The 27175-nt window shown below is 41.7% G+C and overlaps 1 protein-coding gene across 1 annotated transcript in view; it reads left to right on the top strand.

Moving 5' to 3' along the window:
- The window catches only part of met (MET proto-oncogene, receptor tyrosine kinase), a 70196-nt gene that overhangs the window by 25654 nt on the left and 17367 nt on the right, over window positions 1-27175 (top strand). Inside the window, exons 4-12 of the mRNA XM_061077145.1 lie at window positions 3763-3891; window positions 4523-4696; window positions 5746-5903; window positions 6518-6632; window positions 7237-7373; window positions 8239-8403; window positions 8754-8853; window positions 20602-20811; window positions 24045-24194. Coding sequence (XP_060933128.1) covers window positions 3763-3891; window positions 4523-4696; window positions 5746-5903; window positions 6518-6632; window positions 7237-7373; window positions 8239-8403; window positions 8754-8853; window positions 20602-20811; window positions 24045-24194 — 1338 coding nt within the window. The remainder of the gene's footprint in view (window positions 1-3762; window positions 3892-4522; window positions 4697-5745; window positions 5904-6517; window positions 6633-7236; window positions 7374-8238; window positions 8404-8753; window positions 8854-20601; window positions 20812-24044; window positions 24195-27175) is intronic.

Here is a 27175-nt window from a genome sequence, read left to right as displayed (position 1 = left end):
AGCATCAGCACAGACCAAGAAAACAGCCCATTCCAAACCCACATGTTTAGAACAGACACTGCTCTAGGTAACACAAGACAATACTCATCTGTTCTCTGTCAAGGTTTAGTTACAACTCGAGGGAAAGCAATGGATCACAATCAAGTATTGATTTTATATTTAAGTTGGAAGCACAGTATGCAGTTTCAACCATCACATAATTAGCCAAGCTTTTTTCTTTTTATTACTATAGTGACTTTCTATCCTTTATCATGTGGTGTTTTACATTACAACTGAATGCATTGGTTTCTGTAAAGTGCATTGCAACCTTGCATTGGTGCAATAGTTCAGTGGGGAAGTAGAAACTATGGGGAATGGAATGAAACACAAAAGTAAAAGCTGAATTACCTCACGTGTTATTGAAACACAAGAATGAAAAGACGTGCGTGGAAAACAAACCGCAAGAGAGACGTGGAAAGAGGGGCCGACAGCTGCATGGAAAGGGGGGGGTTGGGTGCAAGAAGGTGGTGCTGGTGGTGCGGGGGGGCTTACAAGCTGAACGGCACGTTAATGGTGAACGGCGAGGTCCGCTGACACGTTCCCTCGCACGGCATTTTCTACTCGCCGAGCGTCCAGTGCAGCTGTTGCTGTGCGTTTATCTACCATAACCCCCCCTCCCTCTGCCACCGACCCCCACCCCTGCCCTCCTTCAGTTCGGTTTTTGTTTTTTGTGAGTTGGATGAACTGGCTGAAGTTCATTGTTTTTAGCTGAAGGGTTTTAGAGGGTCTAAAGATGAGACCAGCTGTCCTACGCTGCAAAACCCTGCGTGTCATCAAGTAATTATGTCCTGAAAGTCTTATTTTCATAAATAGTGTGACTTAATAAATTCTGACTTATGTTTATTAAAAAAAATGGAAAGAGTGCTTGAATCTTGGAACCGGGAAGATTCTGGCAGGTGTCTGTCCTAGAATTGATCTAAGAAAATGATTTGTACGAGTTGATTTGCATTTGAGAACAAATAGTTGAACTAGTGGAGCAATCAGTAATTGTGTTGAGTCGCTGACTTTAAAAGCGACGTCCCCCTTCTCCACAAAGCATTTATGACTGGCTCAGCTCAACAATGTTGGATTGTGTCTCTTAAGTCTTATTGTTGAAGCTTTAATAACATTAGAAAGCAGTAAGAGTTTTGTATTGAGCGAAATAAGAAAAATAAAAGAAGTTGAAAATTAAAGGGATCTGCTTGTGTCTGCAATGTGTTGTTCACTTTCCCTAACCCTTATTTTACTGGTCGTGCATTTGAACTGACGACCCTCCGGCCACCTGCTCTCTCTGTGCAAAGCCAAGCAGCAAGCAGAATCCATGAGGGATGGCAGTCTTTGCTGTGGCAGGTCCCTTCATTGTTAGTGGCATAAAAAGAGCTTGTCAACTTTTCATGTATTCCAGTTTCCTGGTCTCTCCCAGCGGACGAGTCAAGAGGGAACAGGGACTAGAGGCAGTGAAAGAAACAGAGAGCTGTTCCCCTCGATGGACTCAAGTCTGGCTCAGGAAGTGTTTCCCTCGGCTTCAGTTGGCCCACTGTGGGAATCACACAGTGGCCTTGTTTATGGGCCAAACTTCCCCCCGCCTGCTTAATACAATAAGCTGTAATTTACACTGCTATTACCTCCAGAGAGATGCCTGTTGTATGGCCTCGTCCCGGAGGAAAGCCACCCATTATGCTCGCCGTTACAAAGCTAACGTTGATCGTGAGGCTCAAACAGTGGGATGCATGGCGCTGGAAAACAAGGCAATGCTGAGGGTGAAGGTCGAGGGCAAGCGGTGGACCGGCCAAGCTACCAAATCAGATTTAAAGTTACAATGCGGAGTGTTTTAGTCATTTATTGGATGCTCTGACACACGTAAGGGGGATGAAAAAAAGTGCAATAAATCACCCAGTACTGCTGGGGGCAGATGTTTGAACATAAACACACAGTTACTACATGTCCTGGCAATTTGCTCCACCCTGACACGGCAGAGAGATTGTGAGTGGACTATCTGTGTGTGTCCATACTGTATCCGGGTGCGTGTCTGTGTGTGTGTGTGTGTGTGTGACAGGGGCAACAGTATAATTTAAGCCACTTCATATAACTGAAGCAGACACACACCCCATTAGTAGACGCTGTACTCTTCTGTTTGCTCTCAGGCCTGTAATTGCAGGATAACCACAAATGATAAATGTGTTTGTGTGTGTGTGTGTGTGTGTGTGTGTGTGTGTGTGTGTGTGTGTGTTCCTGTCAGAGTACAGAGTGTTTCTGCTGACGCCTGCATCTTTCTGTTCTTTGCACCTAAACCAGTCTGTCATCTCTCTCAAACCCTTCATTTGTGTCAGATGTTGACAGATTGAACGTCTCTCGTAAGTTACTGGATCACAACGGTTGTTTACTGCTTATTAGTCCAAATACAGTGATGTACATTTGACATATAATGATATAATGTTCTTTGAGACAAGACAGATTTGTGATGGATTCCAGACTCATTTTATAGCTGTCAAAGTGCATGCCACCCAATATGTACTCAGATTTGGTGTACTGAAATTGTATATGCAGGCTCACACAAAGACTCTGGATCATATTTCCTCACCAACTCCCAGTCAGTGTTTTTTGGTGGTGCGGTGCCAAGAGAGCTTGTGGACGTCTTCCACCTCCTCCGTCCTGGAGGTTTGCTTTGTGTTTCCCTTTCATTCACTTTGTGTATCGATGATCAACACTGTGAAGCGTTCCAAATAAACATAGCAACGCTGCAAAACATTTTAACAGGAGTCCTCATCTGACCTGTGAGCTAGCAGCTTTAATGGAAAACGCTTTGGGGTGGGGCATTGTAATTATTTAATTTAATTATATGGTACCTTTAGCAATAGATTTATTTGATGTGCCTGGTTCCATTTTATGGAAATGTTGGTTGTATGCACAAGACATTCTAGATTGTTTATGGACAAATATAGATTCAGTTCCCAATGTAGTAATACGGACAAAATGTTATTATAAATAATATTTTTTAAATAAAGAGACGATTGACTATTCTGATGTCTCCTACATGCATTCCTCTGCCTTGCACCTTCACATGCTTCTCATGGATACATTGTATCCATGAGAATCATAACAAATTGTAAACTCTGACTCATCACTGTGTTAATTAGAAGTATTGATAATTATCAGGATAAATGTCACATCGTTATATTTATTACGTTTAATGATAGATTTTTGCTCCTGAGTGAAGGTTCGTTTTATTTCTTTTAACATTTTATTGCGATAGTTATTGATATTATTTTATTGTCCAGCTTCAGGTTGTATATGTTGATAAAAACAAAGGTCTGAAAACACAATTCTCGTCACTCAGGTATTATTGTGTTTTTCACTGGCATCTCATTCAGAACAGATTATGTTTGAAAGCACTTATATAGTTTACTAGGATTTCTACCTCTGTGTGTTGTCTTTGGAGATGTTCTTGACAGTGACTCATCAATTTTTTGCCAAAAGTGTACATTACCAATTAAGGGTTGTTTGCCAAAAACTCTAAGTTTGACTTGTATGTTTTAAATCTTATGTTTTGAACCATACTCTGATTCTGGTTCAAACCATTTATACGTTTGTTGATTGACAAGTTTGCTTGAGGTTGTTCTAATTAGAGTGTTGTTATATCTATTAATAGGATCAATCTCTTATCTTCTTCTTGAGTAATGACATGACACTTTTGTTGCACGAATGATTCCATACGATTATAATGGTGTGTCCTCCCTCCCTCAGGTGCTGTTCTCACGATTTGCCTCCCCCCATGTCAACATCCGCCTGGACTCCAGACCTGTCTCCTCCAGTGTGGCACTGCTGGATGCCAACCACTTAAGGGGAGCCATGCTAATAGCCACAGGAAACAAGGTAGTATTGTACCCACGGACATTAACAACACAAATACACCCATGTTTCTTACGGTTTAAAGACAGATTACTAATGTAAACATTCAGTGTACATTTTGCCCTGTGGTCATCACTAAATACTCGTCAACAAAACAAGGGCAAAACACTTGGAGCAGGGCTGAGTGATTAAAGAGAATATTGGGCCTCATGTACCAATATCTTCTTAAGAAGTTTTTCTAAGACAACTCTGCATCAGACATTCTTAAACAATTCGATGCATTTATAATATACACTGAAGCTTGTGTATGTTTTTTTTTAACCAATGATAAAATATATTACAGTAAGTTAAATATTATTAAACAACTGTAAATTAAAAGACACAATAACTGATATCTTACACAAGCATTGTGCAAGACAAGTGTGTGTAGGAGTGCTCTTCAGTGTGCATGGATTATTTTCTAACATAAGAACAAATCCCAGATAAAAAAAAATTGGGGAATCTTGAAAGAAGGAATTTATTCTGAAGAAAGGTTGGTGAATGAGGTCCGTTGTTCACTGAGGATTCTCTCTGTAAATACTGATCTTTCGTAAAATAACATAAACACTGTGAACACAATTCAAGGACCACAGTCAGATTTTGTTCCTCTTCTTAGATCACCAAGGTCCCTCTGATTGGCCCCGGCTGTGGTCAGTTGACCACCTGTACTTCCTGCTTGCTGTCGTCCAGGGTGACTGAATGTGGCTGGTGTAACGGACGCTGCAGCAGAGCCGACCAGTGTCCCCACTCTGTCTGGACAAACCAATACTGTACACCAGTCATCACTAAGGTAACCAACATGACTCGTCGCCATGGTGACGATCAGGGCCATATAGGGTCACATTTTATTTAATTCACCACATTCCACTCACATGAGAACAGAAAAAAAAAACATGATGGCAACACTTCAACATATCAATTGTACATTGTTCAGGTCTCTGCTGTTTCAACACTGTGTAAATAACCTGGACCTGAAAACAAGCTGTGTAACCTTTGCTACTTCCTGCTGACTCAGTTTGCTTGGACACCTCTCATGTGATCCAACTCCTCTCCCTCCAAAAGCAGAATGATCCTGTTGAACCTGTGATCTGTATGTTTGCTCTGAGTTTGACATTTGTGAAGCTTCTCCTGAAAACAGCAGACCCACTGTCCTTTTTAACACCACGCTGAAACTGTGAGACTGCACTGAGCTCAGCGTGGACATGACGTTTAATGTAGCATCTCAGGCTGGTCCACTTTCGCTGCCACTCCTTTAACTGCTGCTGCTCCTTTAACTGCATCTGGGACCTTTGAAAAGAGCTGTTACTCACCAATTTAAATCTAATTCAGTTATTTACACAACATTTGGACGTGTAGGAGAGTGTGGATTTTCAGTGAGGGGTTTTTCGGGTTGAAGGTTGGAATAAAAGGACGGATGTCCATGTTTTTGTCTACATCAGTTATTAGTGTTGTTGATTTTGGAATTTGGTAGAACATAATTATCTTTGTATCTTTACTGCACAGTATGGTTGATTTATGGCTTTAAACGGGCATATAGGACTGTAGGTTCAGATCATACAAGTTCAGAGATCCTTGCAATAGCAGACGGAGTAAGAAGTGAAACACTGTGGTAAAAAAACTGACCTGAAATGTTAACCCTGTCCTAAAAAAAAAAAAAAATACACACCAGGCAGTGGGAGGCTGTGTAGCAACCAATCAACATCATCATTCAACAGTTTTTTGGCAGTTGGAGTTGTAAAGTCTGTAGATAAATCTATGTACAACAAGTTGGATACTAAGCTTCATTATATTATTATTTTATGAGTTGACTTAATAAAATGCTCCTCATGTCTACATTAGGTTTTTCCGACATCTGGGCCAATACGAGGATCTACAGTGGTCACTATTTGCGGGCACCACTTTGGCTTCGACAAGACGGAGAACTTCAAGGCCTCGCTGGTGACGGTGGAGGTGGCGGGAGCTCCCTGCAGACTGCCCAGACAAGACCACATCAACAGGTGTGTTTTATGTGTGTGTGTGTGTGTGTGTGTGTGTGTGTGTGTGTGTGTTTGTGTGTGTGTGTGAGTGTGTGTGTGTGTGTTGCATATGCATTTACAAAACAACAGAGTTCCTGCACAGAATCTGACAAGCCATCTTTGAGAGTCAGGGAGACAGAGTGTGCATTAAGTGGTGGATGTTTACGAGATGAAGGGACCAGTGTGCTGGCGTCCAATAGGGGCACAGCAGGTTTAATAGGGGATATTGTGTTGAAGGAAGAATGTTAAGAACCCTCTCCCTCCCCTGACTTCTCCAGCAGCGTGCCACTTTCAACACATGACTCTCCTAACTGAAAGATTGCTGGGAAAAAGTCGCTACATCCAGACTTTCCACTTTCCCCAAAACCACTGAGGCCACATCCCATTCAAAATGGCACTTTTGCTACAAACAAGCATGTCATAAATTTTTCGGAGAGAAAAAATAAAAAAACATTCCCACATGAAGATAGATCGCCTCTTTGTGCATTCCTGCAGCGTAGTGGATGATCATTGAATTAGCGTAAATGCTGGGTGGTTGTTGCAGGGTATAATGCCTGGTTTGTATGTCATATTGGGGGGTTGTGCCTCTTGTTTAGGTGGACTGAGATGCAGTGTCACCCGGTGTTAAGTGGGAACTTCACCCCGTCGGGACACACAGTGAAGGTCAGCACTGGCAACATGGTAGCCAAGATGGAGGGCTTCACCTTTGTGGTAAGAAATGGGTTTTTCTTTCATTTTGGTAACTGGGTCAAACCGTCAAAATTATTTTATTCCAAAAAACTGACTGTAAATCCTGATGGCAGATTTACCAGTTACGATGATGGTAAAGGTCTCTCACTTCACTTTGCACCATATACTGTTCATAAAAAACTCACACAACATCCAGCACACAAACAATAAAAATTGACAGTATATTTTAGAGCAGTTTGAGGAGGGCTCACTAATGACAAGGAATAAGTCTGAAGTAGCTCTGGAGCATCAACATAGGACAACAGAACAGACAGGTTTAGAACGGGCACTGCAATATTATTTTTTAATACAAGGGGAATTTCTTGAATTTTTATCATTGAATGTCTGACAAACAATAATAGACATATATATATATAGAGCCGTATTAACATTTACATTAATCTTTTACCTCACCTGAGCATGATTGTTTGATGAGTTTATGTTTATGTTTCAAATTTTCACTTTTTAAAACTGGACAATTTCAACAGAGAATTATCCTTCGAACAAACATAACAATGTAAGCGAAACACTAGAATCTTAACATCAGACTGAGTTAGTCAAAGTGTGTGGTGGTCTGTGTATCCAGGACCCAGTGATCCACGAAATCTTCCCAACGTTCGGGCCAAAGTCCGGAAACACCATGCTGACAATCAGAGGAGCTTTTCTCGACACTGGAACCAAGCAAGAGGTGACTGTTGGGAAAACAGTCTGTAAAATCCAGAGGTCAGTTCACATCAGTCTTCATTAACCTCTCCTTATCTTTAGTGCATTTTCGCTGATCAAAAAACCCACTGACACCCACCAAAATCTGGTATTTGTCTGCAATATGAATAGATTCAACCTGTATTCACTCCCGGGTCTAATGACTCTGCAGTAGACACAGGTTTCTATCTGCTCAGGCTCAGCAGTAATTGAACCTGGGCACCAGGGTGAACATTCTTCTTTTTCATTTTGGCAGTCTAAATGCTGCTGTTGTTACTTTTATGGTGCATCATTATTACATGCATTTGACTTCCAGGCATTGGTGATTAAATATGTTTTTCTCATCCTGGGAGCAACATGCAACAGCTATTTTTGTTCTTCTGTCAGTTCTTGGCTCTACTTGTAATGTCTCTTCTCTCTCATCTTTGGCTCTTTTAATTTTCTTCAACTTGTAATTTTCGGGAAAGCTCTTCAAATAAAGTTTGCACATCAAGTGGCTGATTTTCTTTACCTTTCTTTTTGGCTTCTGTGGAATTGGCGAGCTTGTGCTGTCCTAGTTGTTTTTTTTATTACACAATGATACATTTGATTTGACGTTGCTGTTATTTTATAGTTTTTTTATAGTGTTTTTGCCCGTGAGCCAGAAAACTGGTCAAAAGGTCAAATATTTTTCTTTCACTCACTCTTTTCCTCAAATGTTCCTCTCTTTTCCTTCTTCCGTCCCCTTTTCCTGTTCAAGCTTGACTTATTAGGACTAATGTGAGAGAAATGCATGAATGGGGGCTTGGACAATGGACCCCACTGTACACTCTGACACAACAATATGTCCTCTGTGTTTACTCACTTCCCTTAACCTCCGACCCTCACTCTAACCTCTCGCCACCAGCCTGTCGTCTACCATGCTGACCTGCAAAACTCCCCCCCATGCTGTCCCATCCGAGCAACCTGTGAAGTTGACAGTGGACTCAGTGGAGGTCCAGGCCCCTGTGATGTTCACCTACAACCAAGACCCCATCATTAACAGCATCCAACCGTCTCGCTCCTTCGTCAGGTTAGAACTCTTCTCTCGTTTTCAGTCTAAATTTTGGGGGGATTTACAGGAACGATTTGGCAATCACTTAATATCAGATTGACTTATTTCATCCATATCAGAGCTGTTGCATCTTTCCACACCTAGAGGAGGTACAGTATAAGAGCGGGAAAGCGTGGGTGATTTAGAGCTGGAATATCAGTGGATGGTCCAGACAGATTAATGCTTCACTTTTAAAGAAGGAGAGAACAAATGGGAGGGGAGGAGAGGCTAAACCGCTAACGCTAACAGCAGATCACTCCCTGTGGGAATCTAACATGACTCCTGTCTCATGGTAACCATAACACACATTCTCATCCCCCTCACTGTAGCGGAGGCTGCACGGTGTCGGCTCATGGCTTCTTCCTCCAGTCCGGCCTCCAGCCTCAGATGGTCCTCACCACTGCTCAGGATGCTGAGGTCTTCCATGTGGTGCGTACAAGAAACATCTGATATCATATCAATTCAATTGCACAGTTATACCTAAGGCATCTCATAAAATGCTCTCTAAAACGTATTTTTAAAAAAAAGACCTCCTAAAACCCTTTGGTTTTCTAAAGAGCTGACAGAAATATCATCCAGTAATAAAGGTGAATACACGCACATGTTGCAATTGGTTTAAAGGTATAAACAGGCATAAATATGTGTAAATGAATTAAAGAACTGGGACCTTTGCTCAATCTGAAGGTTGATATTCATGGTTGAGCAAATATACAGTTTAGATCCTGTCTGATAATTATTTCCTTTTCGTGTATATAGGGACGTTTCCCTCTAGCTCAAGAATATTTTGGGCCTTTTCCATTCATTCTGACTGCAGATTGAATGGAAAAGGCCAAAAAAAATCTGCACAGCCCCCTTGTTTGTAAATGCAAGTCTGCACTCCTGATACGATAGTGTCAGACTGACTTTTACTGTTCACTTTGACAAACATGTATGTAGACATTGCGGCGATGGTTTTCTCCTCTCTTGTGTGTCAGTCTGGCGTTTTGCATCTCTGTGCGTCACCTGTTCAAACACCACATCAGCTTCACAAATAAAACCTTTGTTTTAACTGTTGTGGCTCTTGAGATGCTGTGGAAATGTAGACATGAAGGAACCAAAGCAAAAAACAGTTCCTGCTTTAGTTCCTGGGTTTAAATCCTATGACTCCCTTTAGCAATTAGTAATATCATATGCAGACTGTCACATGCATGGTATTGTCATTATACAGAGTTACGACTCCAAAACCCATTTAGAAGCAAAAAACTATATGGCGAGGAAATGGAAAATCTTCAGTCTGAGCTGTAGGATCCAGCTGTCACGTCTGACTCACACGCTGAACAGCAGAGCGAAGCCTTTAGGATGCTCTGGCTCTCTTCAACATCGTCAGACTTTATTCTACTTGTTGTAGGAAAATTATTCGTACACACATGGATGTGTGTAAAGCACATTGTATCGCTCCCTTAGACTGGCTTGCCTTGGTGACGACAGCCCAGAGGTGTTATCCAACCCTGACACACAGCAGGCTTTCATCACGCTGTCTGCAGGCATTTCATAATGTCTGCAACCGATGTAGATCAATTATACGAACCTGAGAATGTGTTTAATACATTTAAAATATCTTACACGTTGTAAGAAAAAAAAGATCGTTTTTCATGGTTAAATTGGTGCTACTGTCTGATGCTGTTGCCATTTGGACTTTGACGGATGATACCATTAACTAACTGGTATTTTCTGAACCGGATGGTCATAGATGGACAAACTGTTCATCTCTCCCCACCTGTCTTTTCACTTTACATTCCGCCGCCCCCTACCAATAATTTCGGATAAAGTCTGAATGAGCACAGGAGGACTACTTCTGTAGACTCACTGCGAGCGATTGGTTGCATTGATGACATTTCTAACAGGCAATGGATGTGAAATACACGTAGAGGACTACGGAAATTCAAGATCTTTTGGTCTGGCCTACGTTGGAGTCAATGTGCTTTAAACAAAGACATCTGATCTCCGCTGTAGAATGAATACAATATGCCCTGCCTCCTTCAATCCACCCTTCATCTGGACGATGCAGAGGTTTTCCCGTTGCTGTAAACGATTCTGACCGGAGAATCTCTTGTTGCATTGTTCATATGTGGAAACCAAAATCCAGAAAATGTCTAGACCTTATTGTTGATGCATTATCCAGAGTTCATGTCTGAGACAAGCTTTTGTCTTTCATTGAGTTTTTAAAGTTCTTATTTCTACCATACCGGGGAAACAATCTGGTAGTCCAGAATTGTGTTTGAATCTGAAAATACTAACTTTTTAAGATTTATGGTGATAGACAGAGATTACCTTAGAAGGTGGGGAGTTTTGCTACACTTCACCATGTCTCTGTTTTTGGGGATATTCTTCATGGGAAAAAAATCTGTAATTCATAACACAGACATAATATTCAGTAACAGAAAACAATATTCCAGATATCTCTTTGGCTAGTGCAGTGCAGCCTGACCAAAGTTTGTGTTGCAGCCAGGAAAGAGTCATAGCTGTCTGAAGCAATAATACTGATGACCCAGAAATGACCCAGCATGGCGTCCCTTTCTTTCCCGGAACGCAGTGACCCTCTGATCCACTCCGATATTGGACTTGGATCACAGCTTGGATTTCATCACAGTTGCTGAAATGATACCTTTGAAAAAAGAGAGGGAGTTGGGGCACCTCTATTTATCTGTCAAACTAGGGTAAAATGTTCCATGTTAAGAAGTGATTTAATCTCTAAACGTGAAAACATATGCCCAAATTTCATTATGCAAGTCAACAATTGTTTATATCAATGTGTTGAAATTGTTAAGGTCACAGATTTTCCAAATGTGGACGTGATTTGATGATTTTTTAAACTTGCACCTGATCAAAAATACTTGTATTCTTAAGAGTACATACTCTGTCAGAGCAAAGAGGACATGTTTTTAGTGAGTCATAAACAAACATCCCTATTGACTGTGCGTGTGTGTGAGTTTGTGTATTTGCCCTAGGGAGGCGGCTTGAGGACAAGCAGTGCTTTGTTATCCAGCTGTGGGTTCACATACACAGAGTCATACAGAACACACACTCAGGACACAAGACTTCCATCTCAAATCTTACTGACAAAATAATCCTCATCTCCAATTTGTCTTCCCTTGATGGTCTCTCTCACACAGACATGGGCACACTCATGAACACACAAACACACACTCCCCGTGGTGTCTCATCTTTCAGTTTCCCTTTCCCTGGTCATTGACCTGTGTTCAGGTCAGGGGTTGATGGGTCTCTGGGGAGCTTTGGCTTCTTTATACAGACACATCATGAATAGACGCAGCTCGGAAATCAGACTTTTGATTCTGTTCTGAATCCTTGTTTCACCTGATGAGAATCTGAAGTGTACGTGCCTCTGTCCCCTCCCTCAGAAGTTGCTATCAAAGAAATCTTTGACGACTTTACTCTCAACTGCTCCAGTGGAGCAGTTCTAGGGACAACAGGAGGCACTTGTTGTGCACATCAGTATGAGGTGAAGCGGTTTGTTTGGTCTGTTCCCTCTGGATGAATAGAAGGTTAAAAAAACAGTTGAGAGGTCAAAAACAGAAAAAGGTGAGCAAACTGTAAATGTTTGGGCTATAAAGTGTTGTTGGCATCACATTTAATGTATTGTAAAATACATGTCATAGGTCTCATCGTCATTTTTAACTTATGGTAGTATCACAGAACAAAGCAAAAGCACTGCCATGGATTCACATGGTTTGCTGACTGGTTAACGGACTGGAACTGTGCTTCAGGTGACACCTGTCAGCCAATCAGAAAGTATCAGAAGTTAATTCTTAGGCTTTAAAATACAAATCAACATTTGACATTTAAACCCTTCTTTATATCAACTCTGTTAAGAGATGTGATGTGTTAATGGAATTAATGGCTGTAGGATATATGAAAGTCAGTGCATTTAAGCCAAACTTTGCCTTGATAATATATTATTCATTAAAAAGTATGACTGGTCAGAAAGGGACTTGTGAGAGTTTTCAAGCAATAGGGAAAAGTCTGTCTTCTTACACAGAGAGAGAGAGAGAGAGAGAGAGAGAGAGAGAGAGAGAGAGAGAGAGAGAGAGAGAGAGAGAGAGAGAGAGAGAGAGAGAGAGAGAGCCTGTATAAAATACTAATGATTTAGGATGGGATCATGCCCCATAGGGCCCACAGCTGTCGCCTGTTAAATTCTTTCCAGTAAACGGGATGAGCTTGACTCCGCCTGGAAAGGGACAATATAAGTGTCTTATTGTCTTAATCCTTCAAAAAAACAGGCAAGGATCTTTCACAGAGAGACATCCCAGGGGTGTCCAGTGCCAGCGCAAAAGCATTCTGGGTAATTTGAGTCTATCATGCCCACACAGCAGGATTCATGAACCTAAACTTTAGCCTTGCAATCAGTTTCACTGACAAGAAACCGTCGCAGCCTAATGATCAGTTCACTTCAGTTGGAGAAATCTGTTCCCCCATGCAGTCGGACAAAGAATCTCTGAGACCTGAGAGAGACCTGCTGAAAGTCAACAGCCAAGGTTCAGGGGTCTCAGCTGGAGCCAGGGCATGAAAAAAAAGAGAAAACACCCAGTGTTGACTTGATATCTGCCTCTCAGATCTCCAGTAAAGCCCGGTCTCAGCCAATCTCAACTTTCCCACAAACATGAAAGAGATTTTTTTTTACGATCTGTCGTGAAAAGCTGGTATGGTCACACAAGCCAAAGAGGGCAGCACTTATACAAAAACAGCAAAAAAGTCATCAGAAGAAACTCACAAACCTCTGCAGAAAGTGGAATCTTCATACTAGGGTTGCTGCACTATCTCATGCGGTTTGGATTAACTAGCGCCTTCTTCACTGTAGCCAGGCACCTGTCGCCTGCATTCTCAAACTGGCTTGTTCGGTGTCAGACTCCTCTTCCTAACTCATCCCAGTAGGCCAAATCCCTCCAGCTGACACCTGAATCCCTCATGAACCCTCTTTCCTTTCCCATGCCCCACACACACAGCTGGGGGGGTGTATCTGAGGAGGGGGGAGTGAGTGAAAGTGAACGTTTTCCTCCATGTCAGCAGGCGAGATGCATCAAAGCTCTAACTGCTTCCAGTAGAGCTGATCATCGGCCAACACGTCAAGTCTAGGTTGTGTCAATGTGTTTTAAAGGTATCAATGTGAAACAGGGAAGTTGCCATAAAAGAAGTCAGCCATGTGTTGTCGTGTAAACAGGAAACATCTACTTATTTTGTAGACTTGTCCAGGTTTTCACAAACAACAGCTCACTTGACACATATAAGTCACACTCCATGACCGCAGTAAGTAATCTGCGCGTTTTGTTGTCAACATCCGTTGTTGCACACTTCCATTGTACCGTTGTGGTTGTGTTTGCGTTGGTGTCTTTTGCGATGTGTTGTTACATTTAAGATTTCTGATAATGCGCTTGTGTGAGATGTCCTGGCCACTGTTAAATGGAGGATGATGGATCCTAACTGGCAGCAGTGAACAATGACTGTGGACTATAGCGGCATCCAATCTTGATGCTGGATCATGATCTTGCTGGCTGCTGACGATAGACTATGATTGCAGCAGGACTGCTTGACATATAGTTTTGAAGTTATCCTTCAAAATGTTTACCCTCATCATTGCTGTTAAAACCTTTATCTTGATGATGTTTTCTTACACTTGACATCTATTGCACTTCTGTCCGTCCTGGGAGACGGATCCTCACATGTGTCTCTCTGAGGTTTGTACGAATTTTTACCTGTTAAAAGGGTTTTTAGTAGTTTTTCATTACTCTTGTTGAGGGTTAAGGACAGAGGATGTCTCACAATGTTAAAGCCCTATGAGACAAATTGTGATTTGTGAATATGGGCTATACGAATAAAATTTGATTGATTGATTGATTGATAAAAAAATGGTTGTTGGATAGGATTTACATGGTGGCACTGATGAAAAGTATGTAGCATGTACATACATAACAGCTCTGTGTTCTGCGGATTACATTGAAGGAGGGAGCAAGATGCAAAATATGTTCTGTGCAGTTACCGACACATCTAATGCCAAAGACAACAAGATGATAAGCGAAACGCACAGATTTTCTTGAGACCTTAAGTCCAAAGTCAATAATAACACAGCGCAGCGTGGTAGGAAACAGTGGAAAACTCTACTAGCATAAATCACTCTAGATTTGACAAGCGTTTGTGTATGTGGGAGCTCCGTTATGACTTTTCTTTTTCGCAGCCTGTTACGCTAATGATACTTCAGGGACGGCGGAGGTTTTTCGGGATCGCTGGTTCTCTCATCACCCCGCAGTAAGACCTTTTCGGCCCGCTCTCTGCCAGCTTTCTGAGCGATTGTATTTACAGCTGCTCCTAACCCACTGCCCTTCACCTCCTCTCGCCTAAATGAGAGGAGACATCAGCTGAACAATGAAATTGACTGAGGTTTCCACTTATTCACAGGATATTTTCTTTTCGCTGAACCCCTGGGAGACAGGGAAGAGGGGGAGGGGCCCTACAGTAAATTTCTACCCAGTTATTTTTGGTGCTCAGAAGTGAGGAGGTTAATTGGATTGTTGTTTTAAGGCAACCTCGTGCTGGCCTCACACACAACCATGCACACACCTTATTCATGTGTGTGTGTGTGTGTGTCTCTAATGTGTTTATGTCTTAATGCATGTGTTCAGGCATTTGCATACGCATGGTACTATGAGTGTATTCATGTGTGTGCGTCCATCTGGGCTCCTACAGCTCACCAGGGAGTCAGATGAGGAAGTTTATCAGGAAGTTTCAGCAACACTTACACAGAGCTGCTGCTACTGAATGGCAGGGAGTCAGAAATCGGTAAGTGTCGGAGGTCACATTTCAGCCATTTTGTAGAACTTGTCTTGTTTTTTTTGACTCATCAGAGCCGTGGCACCCAACGGGTCCGGCCTCAGGGTCCATATTTCTTCTTTGCTTCTCGCATCGATGTCCAAATAGCCTGAATATGGGATATTGAAAATTAAAACTGAATGAATAAAATCATATTGCAGTAATTAATCAATGAGTGAATTACCCTGCTTGCTCTGTGTCAGGTCACAAGAAGCTGGAGCCTCTTCCAACTGACTTTAAAGGGTCCATATTGTGTCAAATACATTTTCACGTTTCGTACTTCCTCCCCCTTATGATGTCATTCGGGAACGCACTCGTCTCTCAGCCCCACCCAGCTGGTACCAGTCCGGCCTCTGAACCCACCACCCCCACTCCACGTCACCTGCACCACCACCCCCTCCAGACCTAACGCGACACAGAGTAGACATGTTGCTGAGCTAGCAACTTGTTAGCTACCACAGGCTAGCCACAACAAACAACACTGAAGAAACACTGCAGTGTGGAGGGATGCAAGGAAGAGAATATGTCCATACTCCTACATTGGCCGACTGTCCTGCCAAAACTTGAACAAACATGAGAACGGTGTAACTTACCACTCAGAAACATCCTGTTGTAACCGACTGTAAATATGTGGCTGGTCTGCTATAGCGGTTTCCAAACATAATGTGACTTTTAGCTGTGTTTACCATAGAGATCGTCAAATGCGCCAGAAAGAGACCGGTGAGAGGCCTGGTCACGTGTCACTCAAAGTGCAGCCAGTCAATCAGAGGAGGGGCTGTAGAGGCAGGTCAAAACAGCCTCTTCTGTCTGCAGCTCCAGAGAGAGGCAGAAGAGAGGACATGGAAATACACATTGCAGCAGTTTTTTCGACTTTAAACCACTGATATATGATGAAATCCCAGAAAGTTGTAAAATATCGGAAAGGAATAGTTCACCCTGAAAAATGTGATTCCCTTATTATCTACTCACCACCATGGAGATGGAGGAAGCGTTTAAGTCCACAACCCCTTTTGGAGTTTCAGGAGTTTACAGCATAGCAGCCAAATCCAATACAATTGAAGTAACTGGTGACCAAGTCATTAAATGTAAAAAAAACAAAAAAAAACAGAAGCTGTCTTCAGGGAATTCCTTTAAATATGGTAAAAGGTTTAGTTTGACTCAAGGATGAAATGATTACTTTTAGGCGGTTAAAGATCAAGGCAGTTGTGGTCTCTCTGCTTTAAAATTTGGTAAACTAGTTTATAGGGACTCACAAATTAACTGATTCTAATTTGTGGTCAAAAGTTTAGTTTATTTTATTACATTGCTGACTTAACAATTAATTTACTTTGGGGTGAATATGTGTGGGTGTTTAAGTGAGGGAAGAGGAACTCATTGGGAATCACCCAAAATGTTAAGACTTAAAATAAAAAAATGTTTTCAGGATTATTCAGTCATCTAAAATAGTATCTATTTAACATCCCAAGAGGTTAATGACACAACTAATAATCGCAACAGGGAGAGAAAGTCGTGCTCAAACCAGGTCACTACAACAAACTGCACACTGAGGTCATAGAGGAAGAAGAACCTTAAACACCCCGTATCAAACTGGCATTTGCATTGCGGAACAGCTGTGATATTGTTGACAAGATATCATGAAAAGTTAAACTGTAAAGGCTGCTGCACACTAGAGGATAATAGGGACGATTTTAGACCCAATTTGCCCCCTTCCTCAATAGCGGGGGTGTTCCCAACTGGAGGTCACTCGTTGCCAAATAATCCTGAAGTGTTGGGGGTAGCAATAATCCTAATACTACCGATTGAGTGGGTGCATCCCGATCTAAAATGTTTGTACATGTATGTACATGTACATGTTTGATAATTTGATAATAATATAATCGCAAGTTTGATTGTGAAGTGAAATTTGTGAAAGTGAAAATTGAAATTTCAAGACTCTGGAATCACCAGTGTAAAATGTATGACTATAAACAGTATGTGTGTGGTGAGATTATAAGATTAAAAATCAGTTATAACTGTAATTATGTCTGTGGTCTCCCACGTTTTAAAAATCGGTCAATAGTTGTTAATACTCTAGTCTGCAGCAGGCCTGTATCTCAGGTAACTCAGCAAGACAATTCAATGGTAGAAAATAAAGTGAGTCATGAAGTCCATAATTTATGTGTCTTGATCTTGACTAAAGCCAATGTGTCCAGATTCAAAGCCACGAACCTTCTTATACCTGCCCAACCTGCTCAGTCACACATTGTAAATTAATCAATTCAATGACCAGCAACAGTATAAGTCTTCTCTCTCTACTAAGCAACAGTTTGAAAATAGTATTTAATGCATTCAAAAGTCACAATAGGCACATTGACGTGAGCTCACTCCTTGAAGCTCCTCTCCTTGAGCGATTTCAACTGAAGAGACAAATCAGCCTTTGTAACCCAGAAGATAAACACAGACGAGTGTGGCTGTAACCACAACACAAACATCGACACTGATCTCCCAGTGTGCAGCCAAACGGGTCTGGTTTGTTCTAAGTGCACCTGTGTAGACGAATATGATGTTGTCACACTTTTAACAGCTTTTTTATCTCTTGTCTGGAATAATTAGCATGCAAAGAGGAAAATCCCCAATATATAAAGCAAACTTTTATTTTGGCCTCAGTTTAACCACAGGATTACTGAAAGTATGAATTATGGAGTCTTGACATAAACTACAAAATGTGTAGAGTGTTTAAACAGTGTGTTGACAGGCAGACCAGGACGGATAATATATTGTTTTATAAACTAAACGGTTTATTTTTCTGCAAAGTAATGTCAACTACATTGTTTGTCATCTTCCCACTAGTGTGTCTATTGATTTCTTGTTTCTGGGAAAGTTGCCCTGGATCCGATCCAATCTCGATGTCGTTCCTTTACAAGTCGACCACATTAACAAATTTTCTCCCACTCTTTTTGTAAAACGGTTACTGTCTACCACATTGTGTAAGAGTGACAGTTTTACACTCTTCTGTTGTTGTATTTTAAGTCTTGGTGGCATGTACATAGTAATACATGTCTTAATGACAACAGAACAGGGCAAGATGAGTCACATTTTATATTTTGGCAGATTTGAAACTGAAATTATTGTAAGATCCACAGGTCCAATCTTTATCTGTTTCTGCCCAATTGTCAACATGTCCCGCCCTCAAGATTCAAGTATAATGCAGGTAGTTCAATCAGAGTTAACACCACAAGGAAACATGTTCTACTTAGCTAATGGAAAACCCTCTGGCACCTTCATAAAAGCATGAGATTTGTGCTAAACAAAAGGACATTGAGCATCTAGGGGTGAAGTTGCATGTTGCAGCTGAACCGCCATTACTTAACCCTCCCCTTTCAAACATGAAAGAGAACCTGTGGTTACCCTCAGTTGTCATAAAAACCTCAAAGGTGTTTAGTTTGTCCAGTCTGAGCTACTGTAAAGAACATGGCAGGCTCTGTAGAGAGAACCTGCTACCTGTGTAAATATGAAGTATTCAAATATAAATGGCCCATTCAAAGGTAAAGAAAACAACAGTTGGTACAATTTAGAGGAAACGCACTAGTGAAAACATCTCTGGGAATACTTTATATAAAATTGCTGCCAATACCTATAATTTACACACTGAACCTTCAAAAGGTGTCAAAGACGAAAATGTATTCATTGATAGGGGCCAAAATAAAATTATACCCTGGAGTATTTTAGTTGCATCAAAGTCGTCCATAAATTAGTCATAATTAGAACTGAGCATCTAACTGGTATCCAGCTGATTTCTACATGTTTATCTGTGACATCTGCCACACGTTTCATTTGAGCTCAGTGGTTTTCGAATTAGCAAAACTCTGGCTCTGTGGCCCCTTAAATTTAACGTAATGTTTATACCTTTGCCATGCAAACACAGTAGAAGTCAACCTCAGCATATCAATCCTCATATTGGCCAGTAAACAACATGGAATTCTGCCACACCTCAATAATAAGAGACTTTTAAGAAAAGGATTGTTTTCTTCTCTCTGAGCTTTCTGTCTCGAGCTTAGGGTCTTAAAGAACACAAAAGATAGGAGGCCTAGCTGGGCTGAATCCAACATGGGATAAAGCGCAGTTCTGCCCTCAGGCCACGCGTGTAAAGACAGTGAGTGGCTGAAAACAGGCGGTGATTCGTGCAACGTTTTTACTACAAATGAAGCCAGCAATCTGAGGATTAACACTGGGCTCCTCTCCAGAGTGACTGACTGAAAACCTGGGGGAGCAGTCGTTTCTGTACGTCATAGGAAGGTTGAGAGGGGGTGTATTTGTCTATTCCATATATGTATGAATGCCTGCTTATTTTTTCACACTTAATCTTACTATAAGGAATAGTAATGAATATTTGATTTGTCTGTTCATCCCGTCTACGTTAAACTTTGCAGGTGTGTTTCTGCAGGCCCAGTGAAGTGCAACTTAGACGTGTGAGATGTTCAGAACATGAATGCATTTTGAATAAACCGACCAACAGCTCTAGAGCAGCATGGGCTGGGACTCATCAGTGTAAATGAAGACATTGATCACAACCATTCATTTTTCAGTTCAGACTTTTGCATACTGAGTCGAACGCCACCAAGCTTTGAATACATAGAGGAACAGCTCTTAGTGCAGCAGTGGTGGCCACAGCTTTAGGGCTCCATGGACTGAGTCCAGCATGTCCTTATAAGTCCACAGCCCCTGTTTGGAATAGTTACTGCGTGAGTAATATAGTAATGTGTTGATGGGTTTGTAGAAGATCTGTCTCTGAGTCGGCTCTAGGTGAGGGTAGAAGTTGATATTCAACATGTAGCAGTGATGATGCGTCAGTAGTAATACAGCAGTGACAATGTTTGTGCATGTGAAAGTTACAATAAAAGATTCTAAGCAAAAGCAAGTAGGAAAGGTTATGTGATAAATCAGGGAGCTTTCAGAGTAAAACTTAGTTTGATAATAAGCTTTCAGACCATATTCTTCTAGGGGGCACAGTGGTGTGTTGGATAAAACTGTCATTTCACAGCAACAAATGGTGTTTCTGGGGTCTTCCTGTGTGGAGTTTGCGTGTTCTCCTTGTGTCTGTGCGGGTTTTCTCTGGGTACAGCCTCCTCCCACAGTCTAAAGACATGAAGAATGGGGTTTGGTTAATTGGAGACTCTAAATTGAGCCTAGGTATGAATGTGAGTGTGATGGCCCTATAATATGGGGACAACCTGTCCAGGGTGTACTGCTCACCCACTGTCAGCATATTGTGTTCAGTTTTCCTAATCTGCATATTTTTCTGTTGATTTTGTCTGGTTCCCAACCACCTGTCTCCTCCAGAGCTGTGTGTATGGAGAGAACAGGACATCCATCCAGTGCACCACGCCCTCTCTAGCGAAGCTCGCCCTGCAGCCGCCGGTGTTTACCAAGGTAGCGTTCGTGCTGGATGGCTACTCGACAGACCAGTGGGACCTGATCTACGTGGAAGACCCCCTTTTCCAGGACCCCAAGCTCACCTCCAAAGACAACAAGAGCGTAGTGGAGCTCAAGGTGAGGGAGCTTGTACAATTGAAACCCTCATGACAGGTAGTTGTTGTCACGTTGTCTCTTTTCACTGTTATCAAAGTTCGATGCTGCACAAATAGCAAAGATCAGAGGTGTGGTTCAGCTACAGCAGTACTAGCCTGCGTGGGCAGACTCCTGCAGAAACACAGGACACCTACAGAAACTCCAATCATGCAGTTTAAGGTTGTAAAGAGAAGAAAGAAAATCTCTATTTATGTGCTGTAACAAATTTAAAACAGTTAAAATTTGCTTCATGGAACAACACGGGCGATATAAGAGCTGAACCGTGTAATATCTGAAACCAAAGTACCCTGCAGCGCCCTGCAGACCCTTACAAATATGCTACAGGTCTGTAATGTGATGCTTGCAGTGTTTATTTAAAGGTCCACTGTGTAGGATTCACAGGATCTATCAGCAGAAAATGGATATCATTTTCATATTATAGTGTATGGAATGAATTAAATTTTTGTTTCCTTCAGATGAGTCGTAAAAAATTACATCAGGAGCGGGTTTTTTTTCTATGTTGCACTGAGAGAAGGTATTTTGCCACCGTAGATTCTCATACATTTTTGGAAAGGGAGGGTGAGGCGAGAGCGTCTTCACCTTCAGATGCCACTAAAATGCACACGTGCTAAACCTTTAACAGACGACTCCCTAGATTCCTTTCTTTACTTCTGTAAACACCATGCCACTTTATTTGAATGCAGTGTTGTGTGGTTCCAGAACTTTAATTCATCATATGGAACCAAGTCGATGTAGTTTGGTTCCCAATCCACACATTCACACTTGCAGTCATCCGCAGTTCAGGTCAAGTTGGGAAGGAAACAATACTGAAAGAAAAACAGGAAGTGGAGTCTGTTTCCCATCGTTTACATCCCCACTCCGACCTCCCCGTCCCTCCTCCACTGCTCTGCCTCTCTGTGTATTCTCTCTCTTGACTTGCATTGTTCTGGCTGCCAGGGTCAAAGCTCTTGACATATTAATGCTGCTTTTCAAACAGGCCACCAAAGTCCCCAGAGTCTGTTTAAAGAACACAATGAAAAACATATTTCTCCTCTTTTCTTTCTTTCTCTTCTTTGTCAACTGCAGCTTGATGGCTTGTGGCAGCTGTGCTGAACCTCTCGCTGGGGATCTATTCTTTCCCTCTTTCTTCTTCTTTCTCTCCTTTCCCAGACATGACCTTGGCCCTGATGCTAAATCCGCAAAACTAACCTCTATCCCCCCTTCATCCTTCCCTCCAGCCCAGACCTAGGGGGGGACGGCACCATGCATTGTACCAAAAAAGGCCACATTTAATGCCATCTGATAACCCTGCTCTTCTCTGGCCCCGACTAAAGGGCAGAGTGCTGGGTTCATTTAGCCCCACCTGATAGCTGCAGGCCCATAATGGCTGTCAATAGCAGACAAACAAAGGAATATTATCTCTGACTGGCATATAAACACATGACCGAACCGAGCTGTTGACTCTGGCTTGTGGCCAGCTACTTATCGCAGGTGATCAATTAATGTTGAGCGTGAGAAACATCTCACTACTAATTATCTTTGTAACCATTCATTTAGATTAACTGTTTTTGCTGTCAAGACTTTGTGTAACTTTAATAACTCTTCTGTGTGTTTTGTACACAGTTGTCACACCCATAGTCTGGAAACGCAGTGTGAGGACTGTGTTGGAGGAGCCCGTTAGTGTGTTTGTGTGAGGTTTAATTGCGAGCAAGAGGGTGAATTAGTGTGTTTGTAGACTGCCAACGTACAGTGTGTGTGTGTGTGTGTGTGTGTGTGTGTGTGTGTGTGTGTGTGTGTGTGTGTGTGTGTGTGTGTGTGTGTGTGTCTTTGTGTGTCTTTGTGTGTGTGTGTGTGTGTTTCACTGAGGGAGAGAGAGTGTGAAGGAACAGGTGCAAGCCTCCACTCTGTGTCAAATTGGAAAATCCCAAGCTGTCACGCAAGGAATGTGATCATTCTCTATATTACCTCCTGCTGCAAGTGTGTTTATGTATTTGTGAGTGTGTGTGTGTGAGAGAGAGAGAGGGACTGAAGAAACAAAAATAAGTGAGGAGAGAAAGAGGGGGATCAAGCAAGTCTGAGAGTTAATGGAGCAGACTGCGTTGTTCTTTCACAGATTCCTGTCAAACTACACACACTCACCAACACAGTTACACATACACTCAGTGATGTGGACAATTGCTGTGTGTGTTTCCTGTCAGACCTCTTTGTTGTTCGTCCCACTGAGAGTCACAAGAACTCAGCGCCGACAAGTTCACTTCACACTCGCTGTTCTGTGCTTCACCTTCAACCTGATTCTCTTCACTGAGGATACTTCCTCTGCACTTTTGTTATCTCTGATTTGAAGCAAAAATTAAAAGCCAGACTTAAGTGTTAGACTTTATTAGCGTGCAAAAAGAAAATTATGACATTTTAGCTGTTGCACGATAGTTCAGCTGTTATCTGTTGATTTAAAAATAATCTTTTAATGAGGCACTCAACTTTTTGGACTTTGCATATATACAACTTCATATTCAGGAACTAGAATGGCACTCAGGAGAAACACTTATTGACATCAGTCCTCTAAATGTGCCAGAATGTTTTTTTATCGATATCCATTCATTTTTTTTCTGGAAATATTCCAAAACACCCTGATCCCGATTCGTGCCAAAATTCAATGTGTTCTTCCTTGTGTCGTGTTCACCCCTCCACCAGGTTACGTGGAAACTTGAATGATGATAGTGAAGAAAATAAACTATTCAAATTCTTGGATTAAATGTCGATTACCATGGTAGAGGCTAGAGTTTTGACACTTTGTAGCCCCTGTTTATGTCACTATCACATTCACAGCTTATTGAGTTTGCACCAAAAAAAACATGTGACAACAGACTTTAATTTGTTCAATGAGTTGTTTTATTAAGCATTTTTAATAGTTTCTAAACCTTTGACCATGTGAGAGCAATGCTCTTTGACCTTCAACAGTAATCGCTCTCTGCAATGCTGGTATTTTGTTGCTACTGTGTTGATCTCACATCATCTTTCTTGTTTCTCTCTCTCTCAACCTGTTTCCTCTTCCCTTTTCTGTATTTCCTCCAAACTTCCTGCCTCTTCCTCCCCTTATTCTCTCTCTCTCTCTCTTTCTCTCTCTCTCTCTCTCTCTCTCTCTCTCTCTCTCTCTCTCTCTCTCTCTCTCTCTCTCTCTCTCTCTCTCTCTCTCTAACGCCTTTCTTCCAATGCAGGGTGATCGCATGGACAGGGAGGCGATGAAGTGTCAGGTCCTGACTGTTTCCAATTACAGCTGTGAGACTCTGACTCTGGTGGGAAACACTCTGGAGTGCACCGTTCCCAACGAGCTGCAGAGCGCCACTGCAAAAGAGCTGCAGGTGGAGGTGAGGCACACAGATCAAACCTTTTAGGTCTTTTATTGCCTAGTTTCTAGTTAACATGCACTTTGACGCCAACACACAAATAAAGAGGTAGATGTAGACAGAGCCATACAGAGAGGTTCAGAGACAGGTGTACAGCTCAGCACGTACACCTGTCCGTGTGCACACCCTCAGATCCTGTGCACCACCTCTCCGACAGTTGGTCAATAAAGTCACTTTCTTTAATTATTACTTCCCTGTCGTCTAAAGTGACACACAGTTCACCACAATTTCAAATCCACACCCACTCTCACACACAAACACACACACACACACACACACACACACACACACACACACACACACACACAAAAACACTCCTTACTCCTGTCAACCGATATCTTGTTCCAGCTCTCCTGCATGTTGACAGGAGAGAAGCGTGAAGTGTTTTAAGCAGTGTTTGGATGACAGTGCAAGGTGTGTGTGTGTGTGTGTGTGTGTGTGTATTTGCATGTCTTTCTATAGTTATTAGGGCCAATTTTGATTCAATACCATCATTGTGAGGACATGTTGACGTGAGGACATTTAGGCTGGTGTTCACAAATTCAAAGGATTGATGCGGGTTAGGATTTCAGGCTCAATCCCATTTCACCCCTTCTCCCTAGTCAGTTCTGGCCCTGTGTTTTGCATGATCGCGTGTAGGGGTAGGGGGTCCCAATTGTTGTTGGGGTGGAGGGGTAGGGGCAACTGTTAGGGCTTTACTTGAAACAGAGATTTTCCAGACCCACACTCCAAACCGAGAGCTGTGAAAATTTCCCAGAATGCCTTGTGAATCACTGGCAAGGTAGCTGCAAAAGGGATTCGATAGACCCTCAAATGTAGTATTTTCTCTTTTAATAAGTGTTTTAAATGATAACGATTGTAATACCTTAGTTTAATATGGTTTCGATGAATTATGGTATTTTTATTTTCACAACTTTTAACACCAACACCAAAAATGCCTTGGTAGCTAGCATGCTAACCTTACATTGTCATTGTTGATTTATGCACGATAATCCCGTATTTTTACATAATTTCATGTCCCATCCCCCCTCCATGAAGATACACAATATACTTTACACGCTTATAGCTACGGGGTTACTGAACATAGCTGCTCCTCTAATAACAATGCATCTTGGCAGGGTTGCCTTCATACCACTGCTAGTAGCCTGAAGCAGTGTTCTTTTGATTTATAGGTCAAATTATTTATATCTCTTTGAGCCTGTGCGCACATCTGTGTCAGCCTGTCTTATACTCCCTATTTCATAAAAAATGCTTGTAAGCTCAATAAAACATCAGATGATGTGTTTAATTTGAAGATTTTTGTGGCGATGGCAGCAGATTTCACACCTATAACCTCAGTTCTGTGATCACAAATATGAGACAAGAAACACGAGAGGTTTGGATGTTCTGTATCACACATAAACTCACACATACAGACACAGCAGAGATCCATTAAGCCGCAGCTAATGCGTTTATATGAAAATTCCCCTTTGTTTATATTATGGGGCTCGCAGAAAGGATTTCAGCAATAAAAGGTTTCATATCACATCACAGCACCTGCTCCCGAGGACGAAGAGGCCTCTCAGAAATAACATAACACACAGTAATGATAGACGGGCAAAGGATGTTCCAACTTGACTTAATATCTCTAAATTTTACTCAATTTATTTTCCCTTCAATGATGAAAAAGGTTGATAATTAATAATTAATAAAGCAAACTTTGTTGTGAGACCCCTCAGTGACGGGATCATTCTGTCACATTGAACCACTCATCACAAACTCTAAATGTAGTTCATGGAAAGCACCACATTCCTCCAGTGTTCCAGATCATTGGCAGGAAACTTCAATAACTCTCCTGCTCTAATGCATTCCTCTTATAAAAAACAGAAAATACAGCTCAGGGCGAATTTATTACGCAATGTGTCGAGTGAAGGGTCGAGTGAAGGGGATCAGCAGCCAGCTGTCTCGTCACTGGAATAGAAGTCAAGCATCGTGAGTCGTGAGAAGAGCAAAAGGACAGAAACCCAGCGTTCAACATGTCTGCAAGTTACTGTTAAAGACATTTGAATCAAGACGGATCTGTCAGATAGCCCATGTACGATGAGTGTGAGGGCCACAGAAAGGCAATGAATCTGTGATTTTTAGAATAAAGTCATAATATTGTGAGAATAAGTCGTAAGTGTACAAGAGTAAAGTTGTAATATTAAGATAATTAAGTGATCATTTTAGTCCATGTGAAATTTTAGAGGAGAATATAGGAAAAGCTGACCATGCTTTAATTTTCTTGCCTTAAAATGAGGCTTCTGTAGCTTACCACTAAGTTATTCTTGTCGTAATACTTCATGTTTTTGCTCATCAGCACCACATCACCATAAGTATCAGGTCTTTGAAAATATTGTGAAAGAAACTGTCAATTCTGAAAAGGGCAACACGCAGATTTGAGGAAATTGCCTCTTTGTGGAAGAGGAAGGAAATTCGTTGTCTCTCATGAAACAATGAGATTGGCTCAAGATGTCGGCTCCAGAAGGATTTGAACTGCAGGGAGCAGGATTTCTCCTTGCTGCGCACCTCCTAAAATATGATATTATGACTTTTTCTTATTAAATTCTAACTTTATTCTCCTACTAATTTCTCTTAATATGCAGCAACAATGCACACTGGTTACACTTTATGATCAGTAAAACGCTTTGTACTATCCTTCTGTTATAAACTTTGGAGTAAAAAAGGTTTGACCACATGTTTCTGGCTCTGTTCTGTTCATTTTGATTCTTTCCTTGAGATGACGGCCAACACGTACAAAGCTAAACCCCATTTCAACACATCCCCAGCAGCTAAATGACATCTGACAGCAGGAAATATCAACAGTGAATAACAGCTTTTGTTGTCAGAGAGGAGCGAGGGTTTCAGGATAAACTATTTCGGACAGATAGTTTTACAGAGATAAAAACATCGTTGGAGAGGTA

This window comes from Limanda limanda, chromosome 8 (assembly GCF_963576545.1).
Source record: "Limanda limanda chromosome 8, fLimLim1.1, whole genome shotgun sequence".
In the NCBI taxonomy this organism is placed as follows: Eukaryota; Metazoa; Chordata; class Actinopteri; order Pleuronectiformes; family Pleuronectidae; genus Limanda; species Limanda limanda.
This window is presented reverse-complemented; position numbering and strand designations above follow the sequence as displayed.